We start from the raw sequence: 20032 nt of genomic DNA, 5'->3' as shown, positions 1-20032 counted from the left end.
TGCAGAAAGGAAAAACATTGCTGCTGCAGTACTGGTAATAGACTTTATAAAGAAAAAATGTGGTGCGAGTTATTGCAAACAATATCTCAAAAAGATTGTTAGACAGAAAGAACTTAATGAAGTACCGTAGAGCCCATAAGAGGGACATGTTCGGGAACCAAACAAAGTGTAACTTTAACAGTGTTGGCATAGTGTTAAGACCTCATTCATTCCATGGGGAAGTGTTCAATGAAGGGTGTCCTAAACATGTAGTTTGTATTGTATTCCTATGTCTTTAGAAAAAACATTTGAGAGTTGGATTTCAGGATTTTGTAAACTTATTTGAGATGATTGAGAATGTGCCAAAGCGCTGGACAATGTGATAATTTCATTTTCACATTTCCAGCTTTATATAATTCGAAAACAAATTATTATGATCATATGATCAATACAAAACATTGACCTAATTATGATAATGTTTCCATTGTTATCTCAAAGAACTCATGAATAATTCATGAATATTTAAATTAAGCCAATACACCGACTTACATTGTCTATAGAAAAGGGTATTTTGATAATTTTATTTTGTTTTTAATTATTTATTTATACAGGTACTTTATGCAAAACTGTTTAGATTATTATTTTATTATAATCTTTAATCAAAATAAATGAATAACATTTAAATATATTTTTGTCCTTTTTTTGTGTGAATATATTACATAAGTTCATTTGAAGTACTTTCATACTAAAATAATAGTTTTATTCAAATATTTATTTCATTTTACATTTCATAAACATTCAACAGTGATAAACTAGGCAATTACACCATATATATACTACAATGCTTATTAATTCTTATTTGAGGCTTAGGAAGTGGCGTAGAAAGGGTCATTGGCTGAGTTGAACCCTGGACCTTGGGATTGGAAGGCAAACATGTTAACCACCAAGCTACAGCTCCACTACTTAATGGCCTAGATTGTACATTTATAATTAAACTACCATTAATTTGCAAGGATATATATTCTAAGTAAAGTATGTTATTGAATGTAAAATTCAAACCTCTCTTTCAAGGGTCATTAGAACCATTTTAAAGTTTAATGGCAACATTAATGTTCTAATATATGTTTTATTTGTAGTAATTTAGTATATTAAAATGCTTCCTGAAGCAGGTTTTAGTTTAGTTTCACAGTTATTTTACTGGAAAAGGTACACAAGGGAAGCCATAAATAACAGCAAACATACCTCACTGAAAAGTTTACTGCTTAAATTCTAAAATTTATTTCTTTTCCCACTGAGGGTCCTGTAAAAAACGATTATCCACCATGTGAATAATTTAACCCAATTTCATGGTAGCAGAAACAGGATTTATCCCAAAATGTTCAATAATCTGGATAAATGGAAGCCAGAAAATAACAGTTAAAAACACCCAATTGATTGGGTGACCAGTTAACTGGTTATTGCTGTGCAACTTTTAGCTGTATGTAACACAAAATAATGGTAATTTGATTGACCGCTGTTGACCTTCAGTCAACTACTGTCGCATCTTGACCACCTGAGCACATTGTATTTTGGGTACTTTTAACATTTATCATCAACGACCATCCACTGATCTAAATGATTATTGGGAGCACAACTTTTTGCAAAAATACAGCCGATATAAAAATCGGTTTATTTGCTACTATACGGCAGAAACAGACCCTATGTATTAAACTATATTTGGTTGTAATATTTAATATAATAAAATAGCAAGAAACTGGATAAATGAAACTGAAACATATGAAGCATCACTTTAGAATATTTCCAAATGAAATTATGGCCACTTAAATGAATAATCTACCATAACAAGCTAAATTGGATTACACAACATGGGTAATTTACATGGATCTTCTGCCCCGAAAACATTACAGTTCATGGTTCTATCCAATTTTCAGCGCAATTGAAAGATTTGATTTTATGGTAGTTCTCGAGCAGATTTAGCAAAAGCGTCACGTGAGAGAAGAATTAAAAAATACAATAATTATTTTCGATCAAAAATGAAACACTTTTCCTCCAATTTTAGATTGGAACCGATGATCTGTAGCCAATGAAATGATTCAGTCATGAACAATCAGTTCTAACTAACTTTCTATTTCATTTTCCCTCAATGACCTATTACCAATGAACAACTGCACACTCCAGCGCAGCTCGTGTTCAGTGGATCACATTGATATAGAACGCATCAGAAGGAATCGTGGTCTATGGGGAGAATAAATGTGATAGTTCAGCTGGCAATCAGATCAGCCAACCAAAAAGAACTGGTTCAAATCTTTGTTGTCTTTTTTAACGAGTAAGGTTGAATAATTTGTGTAACATTTGTATTATAGTAGTAATAATGATGAACATTGAAGAATCTCATGTTACAGCATCTTTTATTGCAAACAAACATGAGATATTTACTGTAGGTAAGAATAAGAGCCTTTGGGTGGGTGGCTTGTAGAAATAAAAAGGCAAATTTGTAACAAACAACATACATTCCTTACTGTATTTTTACACTAGACTAGAGAGAGTTAGACAGATAGATAGTATAGAAAAATCTTTACAACATAAACTGAAGTCCTTTGCTTACAATAACAATCTTATTGCCAAGTAGAGCATTCTGGGAAAATGCTACTCAACTTGTACAATACTACTAAAATCTAACATAGTACCATACAGAATCAAGTATAGGCCCACCATAAAATATAAGCCCATCCATGGAATATTGTCCATATACAGTAATTACATACAGGTAAAAAAAAAAACTACCATAGTTTGGTCCTCAAGTATAAGTCAATCTCTAATATAGGCCTACATTTTTTGCTAACATAGTGCCATACAGAATCAAGTATACGGTAGGCCCACCATAAATTATAAGCCCATCCATGGAATATTGTCCATATACATTAATGACATACATACAGGTAAAAAGAAACTACCATAGTTTGGTCCTCAGGTCCTGTATAAGCCAATCTTTTTATAGGCCTGCATTTTTTGTGTGGGCAGTGCTTATTTAGTATAATAAATATAGCTTAGACACATTTTTTTAAACAAAAGTATAAATCACATGACCAGTATATTTCCGGATTATATAAGTTCCTCATAGATTGTTGATAAAAAAGCGTGAAATTGCAATATTGCAACTGATCTGATGTTTTAACAGTTGAGTGATTCTTGCTGTATGAATTGCATTTAAAAACAGTACTACAATGCAGTGATGACTGAATCCATGAAGGCTTATTGAGGGGTCGAGGAAGGGGGAGGTCAAAATAATATTTTCACATAGGTTGAACACTACTGTACATGTCAGACGAGTGAAAGAGAGCACTTAAAGGATACTTATTCTAGCATCTACTATTGGTATTGGTACTTATTGGTAATTTATCATTGAAAATGGCTATTAGATTATAGGAAGTACTACTAGTAGTTGACCCTTCAAAATGTGACATTTGTAAATATTTGAACAATTAAGAACTGTTCTAAATAAATAAGGATACTGGAACTATTATAATTAATCAGGGGGAGGGGGGGGGGGAGAAGAGTGACTAATCATTCATTTTACAAAATTAAGCCTTAAAAAATAAATCAAACAATTAAACTAAAAAAAAAATACATTTACATAGAGACGAAATAATTTGTGTTTGGGCTAGCCTACAGTAGGTCCAGTGATACATTTGTGCCATTAACGATCATGAATGCAGTGGGCCACCCATTGAGTGGACAAGTAAGTGTTAATTTTATGCTCAATAAAAATATGGTACGCTCTATTCGATGTAGAAATAAATTCTCAACAAAACAAATTTAGCTGCCAAAAAAGACCTAAACAACCTTGTAGAGTCTATAATTCAACCTAAAATAGAAAATAGTCAAAAGGGAAAATCAAACCAGCAAATAAAGAATTACAGGTCAAACACGAAACAAGGTCAAAATATTATGATAGATTTGTGGTCTCATTTTAAACAAAACAGGATAAATCCATATTCTGTATTTGTTGCCTTTTCAAAAATGTTTTCATACAAATGGGTTTCAAATACTATATTTTTACTGTACAGGTAGTAGCTTGGCTACCCTCACAAAATAGCAACTAAAGAAGAAATCTTTATATTTTAGAGACAGAAATATACTATAGTAAATATTTAGATAATGCTGGTACTGTATTACTGTATGTAGGTTTAAAATGGCAAGAGAATCGGTTCATAATTATATTCAGTTGGAATATGAAATGAAGTCACAATTATGCCAATTTGGATTGATATATCAACAAATAAAAATTAGAACCTCTATTAAGGGGACACATTCAGCACCCAACAAAAAATGTCTAAAACTTAAGAAATTAAGTACTACCCTTAACATTACAAATTTGATATAGTGCTCTTAGAATGAACAATTATCAAAAGTGTACATCACAATTATGTTCCATAAACTTGTTGAAGAAGAAACGTTTTTAGTTTACGCTTAGAGCTATCAAAGTTAGTTTCAGACCGAATTGACACTGAAAGACCGTTCCATAACAGTGGACACGAGATGCCAAAATACCTGTCAGCAAAGCCTACAGTAGGTTCTCCTGGTTGTTGTGGGAACTTATAGCTTACAGGAATCGAGGCCCGATTGCATGCCAAATCTTCTTGCACTACCCTAAACCTAATGTCCTTTTGCATTGAAATTTCCAAAAGAGAGTTCAGAACTGGTATTTTACAGAATTCAGCATGAAATCTAAACATTCATTTGTTAGTACTACGGTTCATATATTTCTTCTTGATTGTTGAAAGCAAGTTTGTTACCATCAAGCATTAAACACAAGCAGTGTTTTAACTTGATTCACACGGGAGTGATTTTATACAAGTACGCTAAATGAGAGGAATGAAGTGTTTTGCCTCATTAATTCCATTAAAGATGCTCTATATTGTAACGATGATTTTATCCAATTTAAAAATAACATTTCATGTACAGTTATAATTTCTTTGCGTGCAATCTGTGAAGTGCATATATACTAAGGGACCACCTTCTATATTTATTGTTGTAAAAAGTACATTGGCTTCACCCCACCTACATGTTGTTCTGTATTATGTTTATACAATTTTTCTGGATGATGATGCAATCTCAACGTTGGATGGTGATGTATTTTACTGAACCTGTCCTTGGGATGAACAAAGAAGCCTAAATAAAGCTCTACAACTAAAAATTCATGAAACAACATTATTACCAACAATTAAAAAAAATTACCAAAATAAAATCCTTTTTCACCTTAATTTTAACAAAATAATACCATACATATATTTTAGCACTACAAAACTCATCAATAATAACAACTAGAGATACTATGTTCTATAGAACATGAACCCAGTTGGTTGAATTTTGTGACCTTTGACGCTAAGTTTTCAACACTCCAACAATTTTACTATTGACCAAGTTTGATTGAAATCATAATAATAAATGAAATATGGCCTTCCAATTCAAATTAACACTATTATTTCTTCAAATTACTACAAATTTATAATATTAAATCATAAGAACAAAAATAGTTCAATGCTTCCCAAGAAAAATTTTTCCCGAAAAATCCTTCTCCACCTACTGTAGAGTGTATCATTTCTATAAACATAAAATATTACAATTTTTATTTAAATCTTGATTTAAAGAACAAATAATATATATACTAGAAATATAATTTTGTATTTTTAAAATCTCATTTTCCTATGTGAAATATTGTGTTCTTTTGGTCCACATTTGTACATATACTGTAACGGTATTAATCAAACGGCAAATAAATATGGCAATAATTGCTTCAGTTTAAATTGCACTGTAATCTTATAGTAAACATGTATTGCCATTGTCATCTTGGGTTTTCTGCCTGTAGTGTAGTCATAATGTTTATATTATCACAGACAAGGTTATTGATTACAAAAAATCATTGTATTCTATGAACTGTGGCTTGGTAACAAATAGTGCTTTGTTCATTGAAATACAGTATTTTTCATTGTATAAATTTAGATTTTAAGAAGATACACAGTACCATGAAAACTATAATTTCCGAACTAGTCTTATAAGTAAGGAGGAAAACACGATTTTGGATATTGAGTTACCTTATTGATGTCCAGCCAGGACAATAGTGGTGCCAGGATTTGCCAGACGGAAGGGCCAAAAATGGTTGGGGATACACACCCCCTAGAAGATCCGACGATATTAGACATTTAGGGTAGTTTTAGTCACTTTTAAAGATGAAAATCCTTGATTGGGCACACTCTGTAGAGTATTGTTTTATTTTTATCCAAAAATGTTATATTTTGCTATTCGACAAACATGGTCAATCCTCCCCCGGGAACCGTTGATTATTTGTTCATTCTTCACAAAGACAGTGTTTTGTTTTGATTTGCATTTAATGCATAGTCAGTATTTTATTTTTTTTTAAAGAGGTAAAAAAGACATTTACTGTGCTGTAGAAGTATATCCTAATTCATTTTTTCACATTTTGCTTATAGGGTTCTGTATTGTAATGGTTAAATAAGGGACGAAAAAACTTTGACATAAATCCTACTAATTTACTAAAAATGCATTTTTATAGCTGGTTTTAAACAAGCATATAATTGATATCATACATAAAATCTATGACATTCAATTAGTAACACAGACTAAGTTGATTCTCAGCTAAATTAAAAATAGCAATGTCAAATTGCTTGTAATACTAGGCGTGTATGGCATGTAGTATACGGAATTGGATTAATAAAGCTTTGATTTAATACAATTAAAAGATTACCTGTGGACATAGAACATATCCAGTCTAATCATGAATCAATTAATGCGTTTGTATATTTCAATGGTAATCATTGGATAAGATTACATAATACTTTAAATCAATGCTAATATAATGTGTAATGTACACGAATGCATTAATGCGTACACATAAATTACTGTATGTCATTAACCATGGAGAATCGCACTTATAATTTTACTGTAATATACTGTAATGCACAGTACCGTACAAACAGTGGAAATTATTTATTTACAGTGTAAATGTAAAATCATGGTTGCTTACTGTGCGTACTGTGCATTCTGGGATAGAATGGAAGTGAAATATTGAGTTGTACAGAATTACTATCCCACTTGGTATTAAAGATTACTAGCCCAGACATTGTAAATTAAGAAATTGTTTACAGTCAAACCCTTCCTTTTAAGGGGCCACTTTTATGTGAAACAAACAAGGAGAAATATACTGTACATTTTAACACTCCTGCCAACCTCTGTATTGAAACCTCTATTTAGGGGACACTTTATTGGGTTTCTTAATAGCAATCCAACTGTACAAATTGAACCACAAGATTGATTATTTTTAGAATAATATTATTAATGTAGAGTATTTGTGTACATATAGTTCATAATATAAGGCACATGACATCATCTTTAAAAATAGATTCAAATGTAGACATATTCATATCTAATGGCCTAATGACTGGAGAATTTACTGTCTGTCTGTAGGATAACTTATCTAGGCCTATGCCATTTGTTTACAGTAATATATTTCCTTTGAGAGTAATACAATAACACATGTTAAAAGTACATAACCATTGTTCTGTACATTTTACATCCATGTGTTGTAATTTGATCAAAAGCATTGGGATTGTTCTTGTGTGGGATTTTAGCATAATTTATTATCAAACCATGCTAAATAAAATTCTATAAGATACTGTAGGTCAGAGGTCAAATGTTAAAGGTTAAATATCATTCTACAGTAGTTAAATAAATATAGGTTGAATTTGAATAAGTAATTTACATTTCTAATTTGTTTCAATATTGTGTCTTAAGGGTATTTTTGAAGTACTGTAAATACATTTTAAATATGGTTACCGTTGATAAAAGGTGGGTTAATGAAAAAAAAGAAGAAAAAAAGAAAAGATTATAATCGATCATAAATGATGTAAAAGTAAGCTCTGATTGTAAATGCAAAGCTTGTAAGCTTGGCGGCTGAGTTGCCTGCTGTTTAATTTTCAGATTCTTTAGACACTAAACTCCTCTACAGATCATAAACTAATATGTTTTTATATTTTAACTTCAATAACATCTACAACTAGACACAAAGACCTGGGGCTATAGCTTCGTTCACACTAGGATGGAAAGACTACAGCTGTACCAGGAGGGGTTTGTTGCTAAAGCGTGGTTTGCACTATGATGGAAGGACTATAGGGGCTTGTTGCTAAAGCTTAGTTCGCACTAGGATGGAAGGACTACAACATCAGGGGCTTGTTGCTAAAGCTTGGTTCGCACTAGGATGGGAGGACTACAGGGGCTTGTTGTTATAATACAGTAAGTTGGTTTGCACTAGGATGGACTACAATATCAGTTTTTCACTTTTTATACACAAAACTAAAGCAATTAACCGTTTTTAAAATAAATTTAGTGGCTCATCATGTACAACAAGGGACTTTTTATTTTGAGGGAATAAAAACATGGCAAAAACACTAACACAAAAAGAATAGATTTAACGATTATCTCAGCACACTTGAAAAACACAATCTTGCCAAATATAATTGGCAGTGATCAAGTAAGGGTACGGTACTAGTATACTGCAATATTATAATGAAATCCAATTGAGGTCATGGCCAGAATTTACCAATTATCTACTCTACTTCAATCAAATATGGAATGAGATCGAATAAATAAAACATGAATTAAGGAAGAAAAGTTAAAAGCTTTGTAAAGTTCAGGGTCGGCAATTATCATTAATGTAGATTTCCTCATTCAGTCAGGAGGCTCTACAAGTGTATGGAGATTTCTGAAAAGCGATCACTAGTTAATATTTGTGAATAACACTTGTTACACTAGAGACACTTCAGTTCGGTCAATGAACAATATGAAAATAAAAGCCTTTTTTTCTGCTCGCATTATTTTTAAATGGCATTACAAATGGCAGAGAAACTTTCTATTTTGGTGACCAACCATAGCCTCTCATGATAACAAAGGGCCAATAGGAACAGCAGGTCAAACTGATGGAACTGAATCAGAACACTGGGGTAACCTCTGAACAAGAAGACACACAAGCCAATTTACAGAGACGAGCGGTCACTCTAGGCCTAAGTGGAATACCTGTACATGTTATTTCTTACAGATATTGTGTAGCAGGCAGGTGGTTGAATGGAAACCGGCTCAGGATAGATACATATTTGACATGGGACAAGCACTTTTCCGCTTACTGTTACTGCTCTGTGTAAATTAGCATTTACTGTACACTGGAACTCCGTTGTTAAGTGGTTAGTTCGGTTGCCATCAGAAATGGTAGATGAAACCTAAAACTAGCAACCTACACAGATGTTTCGGCTACTGTACGGTAGGTTGCTGTGATGGCAGTGACTTTAGTTTTGGACTTTCTAACAAGATTTACAACACAGTGCCAGAATTTCTTCAAGAAGCATTATCAGCAGTGGGTTTTTCTTTATTATCTGGTGAATAGTAGGGGGTTACCCCGGTGAACTGGTTCACACAATAGCCCCTGTATCAGGGGGATTACCACCTATCTGATAGGACAGTGATTAATTCACTATTGGTAATCCTTGGCCACATTGCCTAAAGACATAAAATAAAATAAAATAAAATAAATAAATAATATTTGATCATTTTGGTATTTAACAAAAACTTGTTTTTTTAATGATATTATTATTGATATTAAAAAAAAAGATAAAAAAAAGCATTGTTTTGTTTTCATATACTGTATTTAGGCAAATTGCCAGGGATAGGCAAATTGCCAGGGATAACCATATCGAATTCATTCAATATCCTTCTTAAAGGTGGCAATCCTTTGCAAAAGACAAACCTATACACAAGATGCTCTACATAAACAGTCTTAATTAAGTCTTTGGCATTAATTTGTCATTAGAAAAAATCCTGAAATATGACAGGACTTGAACCAGGACCCTTGGATTCGTAGCCAAACATCATCACCATCAAGCCACAATCGACTCTCCTACGTTGCTGATACAGCAGTTTCAAGTAAAAGTAGACAAAGAATCTATGAATATTTTATTAAAAACAATTGTACACAATGGTGTACTGTAATACAACAGATTGATCTGTAATATACAGTACAGAGTAATCGCGGACAACGTCCTTGATTCTTTAAAACGTTGTTTCTCCTAATGAAAATTTAATTCTACAAACTCTACCTGGAGAACAAATAAAAATCAAAATTAGCATATTCAGAAAAAATTTTATGCTGTAGATTATTATTAATAAATTGTTAAAGCTGCTGTATACAGTGTAAATCTATTACAATACCATAGCCTTTAGCTACTATTCATTTTAACGAAACATAGTCATATTCACTAATGTAACAACACATTTTTATTACCAATATTCACTTCACTATATTACAATGCATATATTATGAAAATAAATCACAGAGTTATTATTTAATATTTCTACAGTGCAAATATAAAGTAAAATACAGATTATAAGTTGTGTTGTACAGATTGGACAATAAGGCCTTATTAATATTAAACATATAGTACAGTACAGTACATACCAGTAGTCTCACTATCTATTTGATTGTCCCTTTGTTTATTTTGGATATGTCTACCAACAGGTACAGTAAACAGAAAGATACTATGGCCTACTGTACACAATGCATTTGAAGGTGTCTATTGAAAATTCCTGGATCCAACAAATTCCCAGTTTGAAGTTTGACCCAATGACCAGAATTAAAGAGTCACTATCCAATAAAATTTCATGGGACTATACCGTTTGTGGACAGAGATGTTTAATAAAAAATTCTATTTATCGAGTTATATCTCACTCTTAGAGGAGAAAGGCTATTGTCGGTTTATCCCGATAAGCTACAGGTATGCAGGAAATAGATTTAAACCATACCATGAAAATAAATCCCAGTGGTCTAGATGGTGGTATGACGACATATCCTTTTAAAAAGATTCCTGGTACGATTCTTGGTTGATTTCCATTAGTATATCACTGGGTAGTTTAGAGTTTCCGTATGCCTGTGTAAATATACCAGTTTATATTGGAATTTATATTGAGCATGTACTATAAATCATTAAAAATCGTTAATTAAATGGTAGTTATTTTTTCCCTTTTTCCACTTTTTGCTACAGTATAATATTCCTGTAGGTTGTGTTGATACTATCTACTGTATATGTGGTTTCAAATTATTCAAATTCATATTAAACAATAGAAATTGAAATCCTCAATTGTCATTCAAATGCAATTATCATTTTCGAGTTGGATACGATATCCTAATCATCTTTTATTGCGTTTATTTCCTTACTGATACTTAATCATAGTTCTAAATTATAAATGTTGCGAATAAACCCACATAACCATTCACCGTGCAAATTTTGAATCATAATGTTACTCAGTATTGGCGTTTTGTCGGTCATGTTTCCCACATTAAAATCTCGGTTTACAGCAAGAAGCAAACCGGCAAAAATTAGCATCTTTGATTATTGAATGAAATGCGATGGAAATCGTAACATAATAGCGGTGAAATGTGTTCATCGCAGAAGGCATGAAGAGCAGTCATAAATCTCTATCGCCAGAAGGTTTTAAATAAAAAAAGATAAATATGATGTGTAGTTAATCATATTACATTAGCAGTTCTTACAGTATCGCAAATGTAATTAGGTGAACGACCTCCTACTAAAAAATTTAAAAAACTTTGCTTTTACAAATCCTTCACAAAGTTGATTGGTTCATTGGAAAATGCATAGGATTTGAACATTTTCTGTTAAGGAGATATCGGACGACTAGAAGTTGAACTGATGTAAATAGTAGTATACGTACTATACAGTAGTTTGATACTAAGTATGTTGTTGAAATTAAGTATTTTACTGGGTACAGTGGAATGGTACCTTGTCTCTCTGAAGGACTACAGGTTTATCTTTTATGGTTACTGACCGTAAGTTTTGATAATAATGGGTGTTTTTGGAATACAAATTTCCAATCAAAAAAGGTTGTAGTGCAGATAAGGTAGCAGGTTTGTACAACCAGATGGCTAAAAGAGACTTTAAAATATGACCAAATATGTACAGTACAGTATGTGTATGGGATATACTGTAGTGTAATCTGTACATACTGTAGATCATTCAGTGTTAACACTTTGACTGCCAGAGGTTTTTCCAGTTAGAAACTGCCACCGCCAGCGTTTATAGCCCAATTCGATGTTTTTATTAAAGCTGATTGAAACTATGTATGTGATCTGATTTATATGTAATTTAGACTAAAATAATCATAAAGATTTTAGCTTTACAATGGTACCAAGAACGATTTTCAAATCGCAATATATAAATCGTAATAGTAAAATGAAAGTAACGCACTTTTTGAGTTTTTCGTAGTTTCGCGCAAGAAAGTCGAGATATTCGCGATTTTGTGCAAGACATCACAATATGAAAATATCGCCCGGTGAGATCAACAAACAACGAAAAAGTTACTTACACGGCACCGGTAGGCTTATAAAAACAAGTTATCACTATCGAAATATGTATTACATTTTATAAATCATAAATCTTACATCAATGTTTCGCCAAAATCCACATAGTAAAGACACCCGGCCTAGTTAACTAGGCCTAAAGTTGTTCCGGAACCGTTTTACGACTAGGCCTAGGCTATAGCCTAGTACTACCAGCCTAGCTAGTAAACTGATGATAATATTCATACCATTTCTAAACAAGTTTGTTGCGTGAAACTCGGCCACTTACAGTGAAACACCAAAACAATTAGGGTATACATACAATAATAAAATTAAAGACTTCTTATTGAAAATTCATCCATTATTTTTTATTCAGATAACTAACATGCCAATCCACATAAACCTTTGTAATGCTTCGGCGGCATAGCTAGCGCGACCGATACACAATGCGCCAAACCATCGCTGTACGCGCTACTGTGATGCGCGGTGTATGTTATTTCGACAGGTACCATTTTGACAATCGTTCGTAACCAGATTAGTTACTTTCAAAAGGTAAAATATTCACGGTCCAGACCGAATTTAGTGTTCATATTTATAGTATATACCAATAATTAACCTACCTACCGGATTTCGTAAAAAAACGCGAAAAACGAAGATCTTCGTGTTTGGCAGTCAAGCGTTGTGTTTCCAAAAACGAAGATCTTCGTGTTTGGCAGTCAAAGTGATGGAAAATTTACTTCTTGTACTAACACTAAATGTATCGAGGCGTTTTTATTTTCACAATGTGGAGACGGTACAGAAATCACTGGCAGGGTTAAAAGGTCATGTGTCTATGTAGGTGACTATTCATAATCCAATAATGCTATTATTTGATGTTTTACATATTATCCTCCAAAACCTACTGTGCCTGTTGTATGGAGTTGAGTCTATTATACAATTGCTCTCACTGCATTTAGTCTTGTTTGTAATACTGTATGTACTGTAGAAAAGATGGTACGTGTACTGTAGTGTGCTTTTGTAAAAACATTTTAACATTAGTTTATTCATAGAACATTCCCAGAATTTGTCTATAAAAACATGATTGACAGTGAAACTAAACATGAAATTAAATAATTTAGTTTAGGTTGTGAAATCAGTGTGGGAAGCTAAAACGCTTACAGTGAGAAGTCAAAAAGTTGATCTATAGGCCCATGTTTACAGTAGGAAACAAATAAATTTTACTGTACTTATTCATAATATTAAAATAATAATTTCCCCGTCCTTTTTCTTTTTTATAAATGTTTCAAAACCCAAGTAGCTTAACGGTATTGTTATTTTTTGTTGTCTTTGGAAACTTGCTCTTTGCACAAGCGCGGAAACCATACTATCGTGACCCCTGGAATAAATTAAGAAATCTCCTTTAGTGCGATCCTAGTCAAGCTAAGAAGCTAACCCAGTCAAGGAAGCCCTTCAACAGTCTGACCCAGCATATATTTGGATGATAGAGAAGACTGCCTCTTGGATGCGACTGGCATCAGTGGGAGGAACGAAACTGTACTGTACTGTTTTTGTTATATGTATATGTGTATATTTCTTCTTGGTCAATTTTTATGAATAGTTGTGTCAACTTCATCATTGTTTACTTGATGCAATAAAGGAAATGAATGGGAATGGTGGGGCATATAAAAGCTTTAAATGAAATACCAAAAATATTAAGGTGTAGCTCGTTAAAAAGGGCGGGAAGCAAAGCAAAAAAAAAAAAGATTAAATTTACATTACAGCAACTAAACACACTGTAAGGTATACTGTACATCTACAATATGTACAGCCATTATTTTATGTGTAATCTTGACTCAGTCTGACTCTTGAATAATCACTATTCTTAAGGAAGTTAAAAAATCAATAAAACTAAATTTAGAAACACTAAAAATGCAGTTTGATCCTTAATTTTTATCACTTAAATAATTCGGTTGTAAACAGAATACGTTGTAATCTGTAATTACGAAATGTGTGTAAAATAACAACTTTGAACTATCAGTTGAAACCTGATCGTTGCGCAAGTACTTAGGATCCGATGACTTTGTATGTGTAAATAGTATAGAAAATGTCGTTAACTACCTACATTGGTTGTTTACTGTGGATTGCGCACGTTCTGCACAATTTATCGGTTTATTATGCGGATTTAATCATTGTCGAGTTTAAGGAGGCAGGACATTTTTTAAGACCGAGACAAGGAGACTCGATTGTATGGTGGATGGTTACGATAGAGGAAGTCATATCATTTATTATGTATAAGTAATATATTTAACTTTTATGTTGATATAATTTCTCCCTTTAAATTGTACATTCTTTTTACTTTAATTAAATAAGATTATACTGCAATAAATACATCTGTTTAATGTATCATAAAAACTATGTAATAATACATAATAATACAGTAATTGTACTACAGTGAATTATGGAAGGCCAAAATGGTTAAAGTTTAACTATAAATTAAGTTAAATTTGCAAAATATTATGGAATGCCAAAGTGGCCAAAACCCAATATTTTATTAAAATATTGATAAACATTATGTTTGGAAAATGATATACAGTACTAATTGTATTTTTTCTGATTGTCTGATTTGAACCGCTGACCTCATGTTTATGATTTAACTTTATTGTTTTGTTTTAGTTACAGTATTTATTTGTGATCAAAATGTTTCTTTTTATGATTAAAGAGGTAAAGGGGTCTGTATGGAGAATAAACAACAGTTTTATGAGCTTTGTGAATTAACTTATGTACACTGGGGGATGGTATGTTATTGAGTTTCATTTAACCTTTAACCTTTTGAAAGGAAGTCAACATAAAAAGGTCTAATTTTCAATATGGCTGACAGCAAATAATTTCTATAAAAGTAATATTATTGATATACTGTACTATTACATATATAAATAATATACACAGTACAGACCTGTAAGTGATAAAATAGCAAACCCAAAGTTGATGTTTTAAAAGGGGAACTCCCTATAAGATGATAGACAGGAGACACTTTCCTGTGAAACGAAAAATATGTTTCAACACCATGGTAACCTATCCTACTGTAGACCAGAAATGAAGAGTTTTGGTACTAATATCATCAGTTTAAAGTGGGCTAATACTATACAGTACCACACCTTGTTGGAAGTAAAAGCTGAATTATACATAAATACAAGAAATTCTATAAAGTTTTTGTCAAAAACACATCCGATGACCATACTTATTGGCTTATAAATTGCCATTGATTAATTTCAAGCTACTGTAGGTTGAACCTGTTGAAATGAATTAAGTAATTATTTAGGAGTAATGCTATTATTACTAGGACTAATGATTAATCATGTCTTCAAAGGTCTGCAATAAACATCACACACTTGAATAATTGAACAAAAAAGAACAATTGTAAGAAAGTTCACATTGTTTGGTTTGCACAATGGTAGGGGTAAAAAAGAACAAATGCGCAGGGTCTGGGCTTCCTGCAAGGTGCACAGTTTAAAAGCTATTTAGGGCTTGGCCTATTGTTAAATTTCCTGAATGTAACCATAACATATTGAAAGGTACCCTTCAACATAGATGCAGGTACTAGCACATTTTAATTTGGTCTTTAAACCAAGGCCATTTTATACAACATTCTGTTAAAATAATCAATATATTTAATCTGCAAAATCAATGTTTTATTGTACAGGCATAGTGTACTTCAGGGCATCATTTATAAGGAGCGCCTGCGCGACCGCGCTCCTCCGCGCTCCTCAACAGGCTTCGAGGAGAGCAATTTATCGCGCTCCTTAATTTTCAAAATAGAGCCTAGCTTTTGACAGTGTTGATTTTTCTGTCAAGAGGCCTAAAAACACGTGGATTTTTAAAAGTTAAAACCAATCTAGGCCTAGGCTAATAATATATAAGCTAAGTTATAAAGCTACAAGCCTAATGGCAGTCCCTCGTTTTTAAGGATCGCGAGCGCGATCGCAATCAACAACCTTCGAAAAGGAGAGCAATTCATCGCGCTCCAGTGCGAGGTACCAACAAAGGGGATTCCCCTGCCTGCGCGCATTATTCAAGGGCGAGTTTACTTCATCGCCTCATAGTGCAACCAGTACGGTGTCATAGAAACACCTCCTTTACAGGAAGATCACGTCCCAACCAATAATTTTTCCCTTTATGTTTTTATGGAACGAGTTAATAAAATATATTTAATTTTAAAAGGAAACATTAATATAGGAGGCCTAAATATAATGTTTATTATTTAAAAAAGCTTAGCTGCTGGTTGCTTTAATTATGTCATTTTGAAGATGGATTATTTCTTCGAAAGTTCTAACCAATTTTGGTCACTCAAATCCTCCTCAAAACACGTGCTGACGTGTGACGTCAGCATCTTCTAGAAGCTCTCTCAGCCCTCCCCTATTGTGCGTGCGCCCATGTGTGACACATGTAAACACGATCAAATATCTTTCTTAATTATTTTAAAATGACACTTTGTAACTTATTATCAATATTTTAATGGCTGTTGCATGTTAGAATTGTATAATTTATGAATTGCAGGTAAATACTTTTCAGGTTTTCTGTCTGATTTCTAGGCCAACAAGCTAGGCTAGAAAAGCTAGGCTAAAGGCATAGATAGTTGGCCAGGACAGGATTCTCCAGGCCAGGCTCCTGAAACCCAATCTACCCAGGCCATAAAAAAAAAATTGGCTTGAGTTTTTTTACTGTAGAATAATACGATCCCCACGGAAAATATTGTGTGAAGGTGGGTGTGGGGGATTTTAGGGGAGAGGTACAGTATACATTTGTTGTGCCCGGCGGGGGGGGGGGGGGGGGGTTATCCCCACCCCTGTCGGGCAAAAAAAATGTGTACAAAAAATTAATAATTGTAATTTTGTTACATATTTACATAAACATTTGAGGAGAGCGATTTAAAATTTTTTCAAGGAGAGCGAATTGCTCTCCTCGGTGATTTGAGGAGAGCGATTTGTTGCTCTCCTGGGTTTTGCATACGTGATGCCCTGGTACTTTGAACTGATATAAAGTTGTCACATTGACGGTACTGTATGTCACAATGATGACAGACAGGGACATTTATTAGAAACTATCATTTGAATGTTATAATTGCCTGGTACTTAATGTGACTCAAATGTCCACATTCAACTCATATAGTTTGTATAGTAGCTTCAATTCAATTGGTTGAACAAACTTTACAATTTGATAATAACAATTGTAAGCATTAAGATTATTGCACTTATACCCCCACATATAAGCTTAATCTCATAAATGTACTAAAAGGACTGATATGAAGAGTAAAAACATCTGGTTGTAGGAACATAATGGGCACAATTCACCACTAAACTATAAGCATAGGCCTACAGTACTGTATGCATCGTCTGGTCATAGGATAGCAACTTTTTGCGCTCATAATTTAATGTACATGTTTAGCATTTGCGCGGATAAGAAGATTTTTATGATGGATTATCCTTGTTTTATATATTCTATCACAAAGATCTAATATAATTCCCCAAAATGACGAATTAAAATCTAATTTAATCTTTAATCCTATAACATCAATAATTATTTAAGATTACCCTCAAAATTTAAAATGTATACGGTAGGCTTATTATGTAATAACACATTACTGTCTAAAAAAGACAAAAAGTGCAAAATTGAATGTAAACATCAGAGAAAACGTGATCAATAGACTCTTCAACAAAGTGATACTAAAACATGACTCAAGGAAACCCTGGCGCAATCAAATATTATTAATAAGATAAAGTGTAGTTCACTCAACTTTGTTTGGATGTGAACGTGACATAAGTCCAATCATGCGTGTGCTTGGACATTGACCATTTAACATGATACTGTTTAATAGACATAATACAGTATCTTATATTTATTTGGAGTTTTGCTAATAAAACTTATTAGTAACAGGCTTAACTGTAGGCCTACTACTGTGTAGATGGTTCCTTGACACTCTCCTTTTCAACCTCAAAGGCGTAGTACACTAACTATTTTGAGACTGTATACGCTATTATCACTAAATGCGTAATACTTTAGAGCAAGTGGTGAAAAAGATATTTTTGTTACAAGGAACCACCAGACAAAAAGTATATTCTGGTGCTTTCATTGTGTTAAGTACATACCAAATAAATAGATAATAAATAGGCCTATTGTATAAAGATGCTGTACTAAAATAAAAAAATAAATACATTATTATGAAAGTAAAATTGATTTTTTATACAAAAAATGAATATATTAAAGTAAAATTTATATTAAATAAAAAATCAATCATATATTGATTTATCATACCTTCAAAAAATGATACATCCTAAAATAAAAAATTTTTTCATAGAAGGGTACATCCGTTGCCTCCACAGCAAGTCGCGGCCTTCTTTTGAGGCTGCAGTAAATGCATAATTTCAACGACACAGTCCGCAAATATTTCATTTACATTCTGCCGTGTTTTGGCGGACGTCTCGTAAAAAGGTACACCCCATCGGTTTGCTAAAATCATTCCCTCACTTGTGGGAACCTGCCTTTCTTTTTCCAAGTCTGCTTTGTTGGCTACGAGTACCATCGGTACATTGTCTTTGCCCTTAACACGTAGAATCTGCTCTCTAAGATTTACAACATCGTTAAAACTTTGTTTACTTGTGATGCTAAAGACAATTAGGAATCCCTGTCCATTACGTATATATAAATCCCTCATTGATGCAAACTGCTCTGTTCCGGCTGTGTCTAAAATTTCCAAAATAGCCATCACATTTTCAACTTCGATTGCTTTCCGGTAAAAATCCTCGATTGTGGGATCATACTTTTCAACAAAATTTCCAGAGACGAATTGTACAGTTATCGCACTCTTTCCAACCCCACCGGCCCCGAGAACCACAACTTTGTATTCCTTCATAATTATGAAAAGTCTAAGCCTACCTCGATAGTACCAATTACCTCGTACGTTTTAAAGTGCCAGTCGTCGAGGCTGTGAGTTCCCTCACAATAACAATACGGGTATAACGGGCCTAGGCTTGCCTAACTCAAAACTTTCCAAAGTTTGTACACAAATATTTTGTTGAAATCAGCGGAAACAACTCAATTATATCAGTTACGAGTTGTTGGAATCGTTAAAACTGTCATCAATATGCCACATGATGTCATGATTAATTCGAAACACTGTTAATTAAAACTAATAACGAAAAAAACTCATCATACACCAAAAATATCACTCGCAGACTACCACAATAACACGACGTACAGCACTGAGCAGCAGCCTATAAAGCCTGTGCTAAATTCAGCGCATGCCAATACGACAAACCAGCGGGTGCGGCATGCACACTTAAGTTACTAGAAAAATACTGACCACCAGCAGAACGCGGAAGTTAGCTCTTATATTAATTTCTACTACACCCTCTGTTTTTCAGTTAGTAAATCAACCATGCCGATTAATTAAGTTTACTACTAAAATAGCAATTCATTAACAAAATGGTGACTAAGATATTGACAATCAAGGGGTTTCAATGTATTAACTAAATATAACTTGATTTAAATAAGAAATAATGTTCATTGGAATATTCTTCTTTGTAAACAGTAATACAGTCAATTAAATAAACAAGCAACAATCAAGCTTTATTATATTAGGCCTATTTAAAAAAACATTCT

At 33.0% G+C, this 20032-nt stretch overlaps 1 protein-coding gene across 1 annotated transcript in view; it reads right to left on the bottom strand.

Moving 5' to 3' along the window:
- The window catches only part of LOC140049260 (ras-related protein Rap-2a-like), a 38700-nt gene extending 19047 nt beyond the window's left edge, over positions 1 to 19653 (bottom strand). Inside the window, exon 1 of the mRNA XM_072094105.1 lies at positions 18686 to 19653. Within this exon, the coding sequence (XP_071950206.1) occupies positions 18723 to 19283 (561 nt within the window). The 5' untranslated portion in view covers positions 19284 to 19653 and the 3' untranslated portion in view covers positions 18686 to 18722. The remainder of the gene's footprint in view (positions 1 to 18685) is intronic.
- Between the last annotated feature and the right edge of the window lie 379 nt (positions 19654 to 20032).

This window comes from Antedon mediterranea, chromosome 5, assembly GCF_964355755.1.
Source record: "Antedon mediterranea chromosome 5, ecAntMedi1.1, whole genome shotgun sequence".
Lineage (NCBI taxonomy): Eukaryota > Metazoa > Echinodermata > Crinoidea > Comatulida > Antedonidae > Antedon > Antedon mediterranea.
Note: the sequence above shows the minus strand (reverse complement) of the source record. Positions and strands in the feature narration are given on the sequence as shown.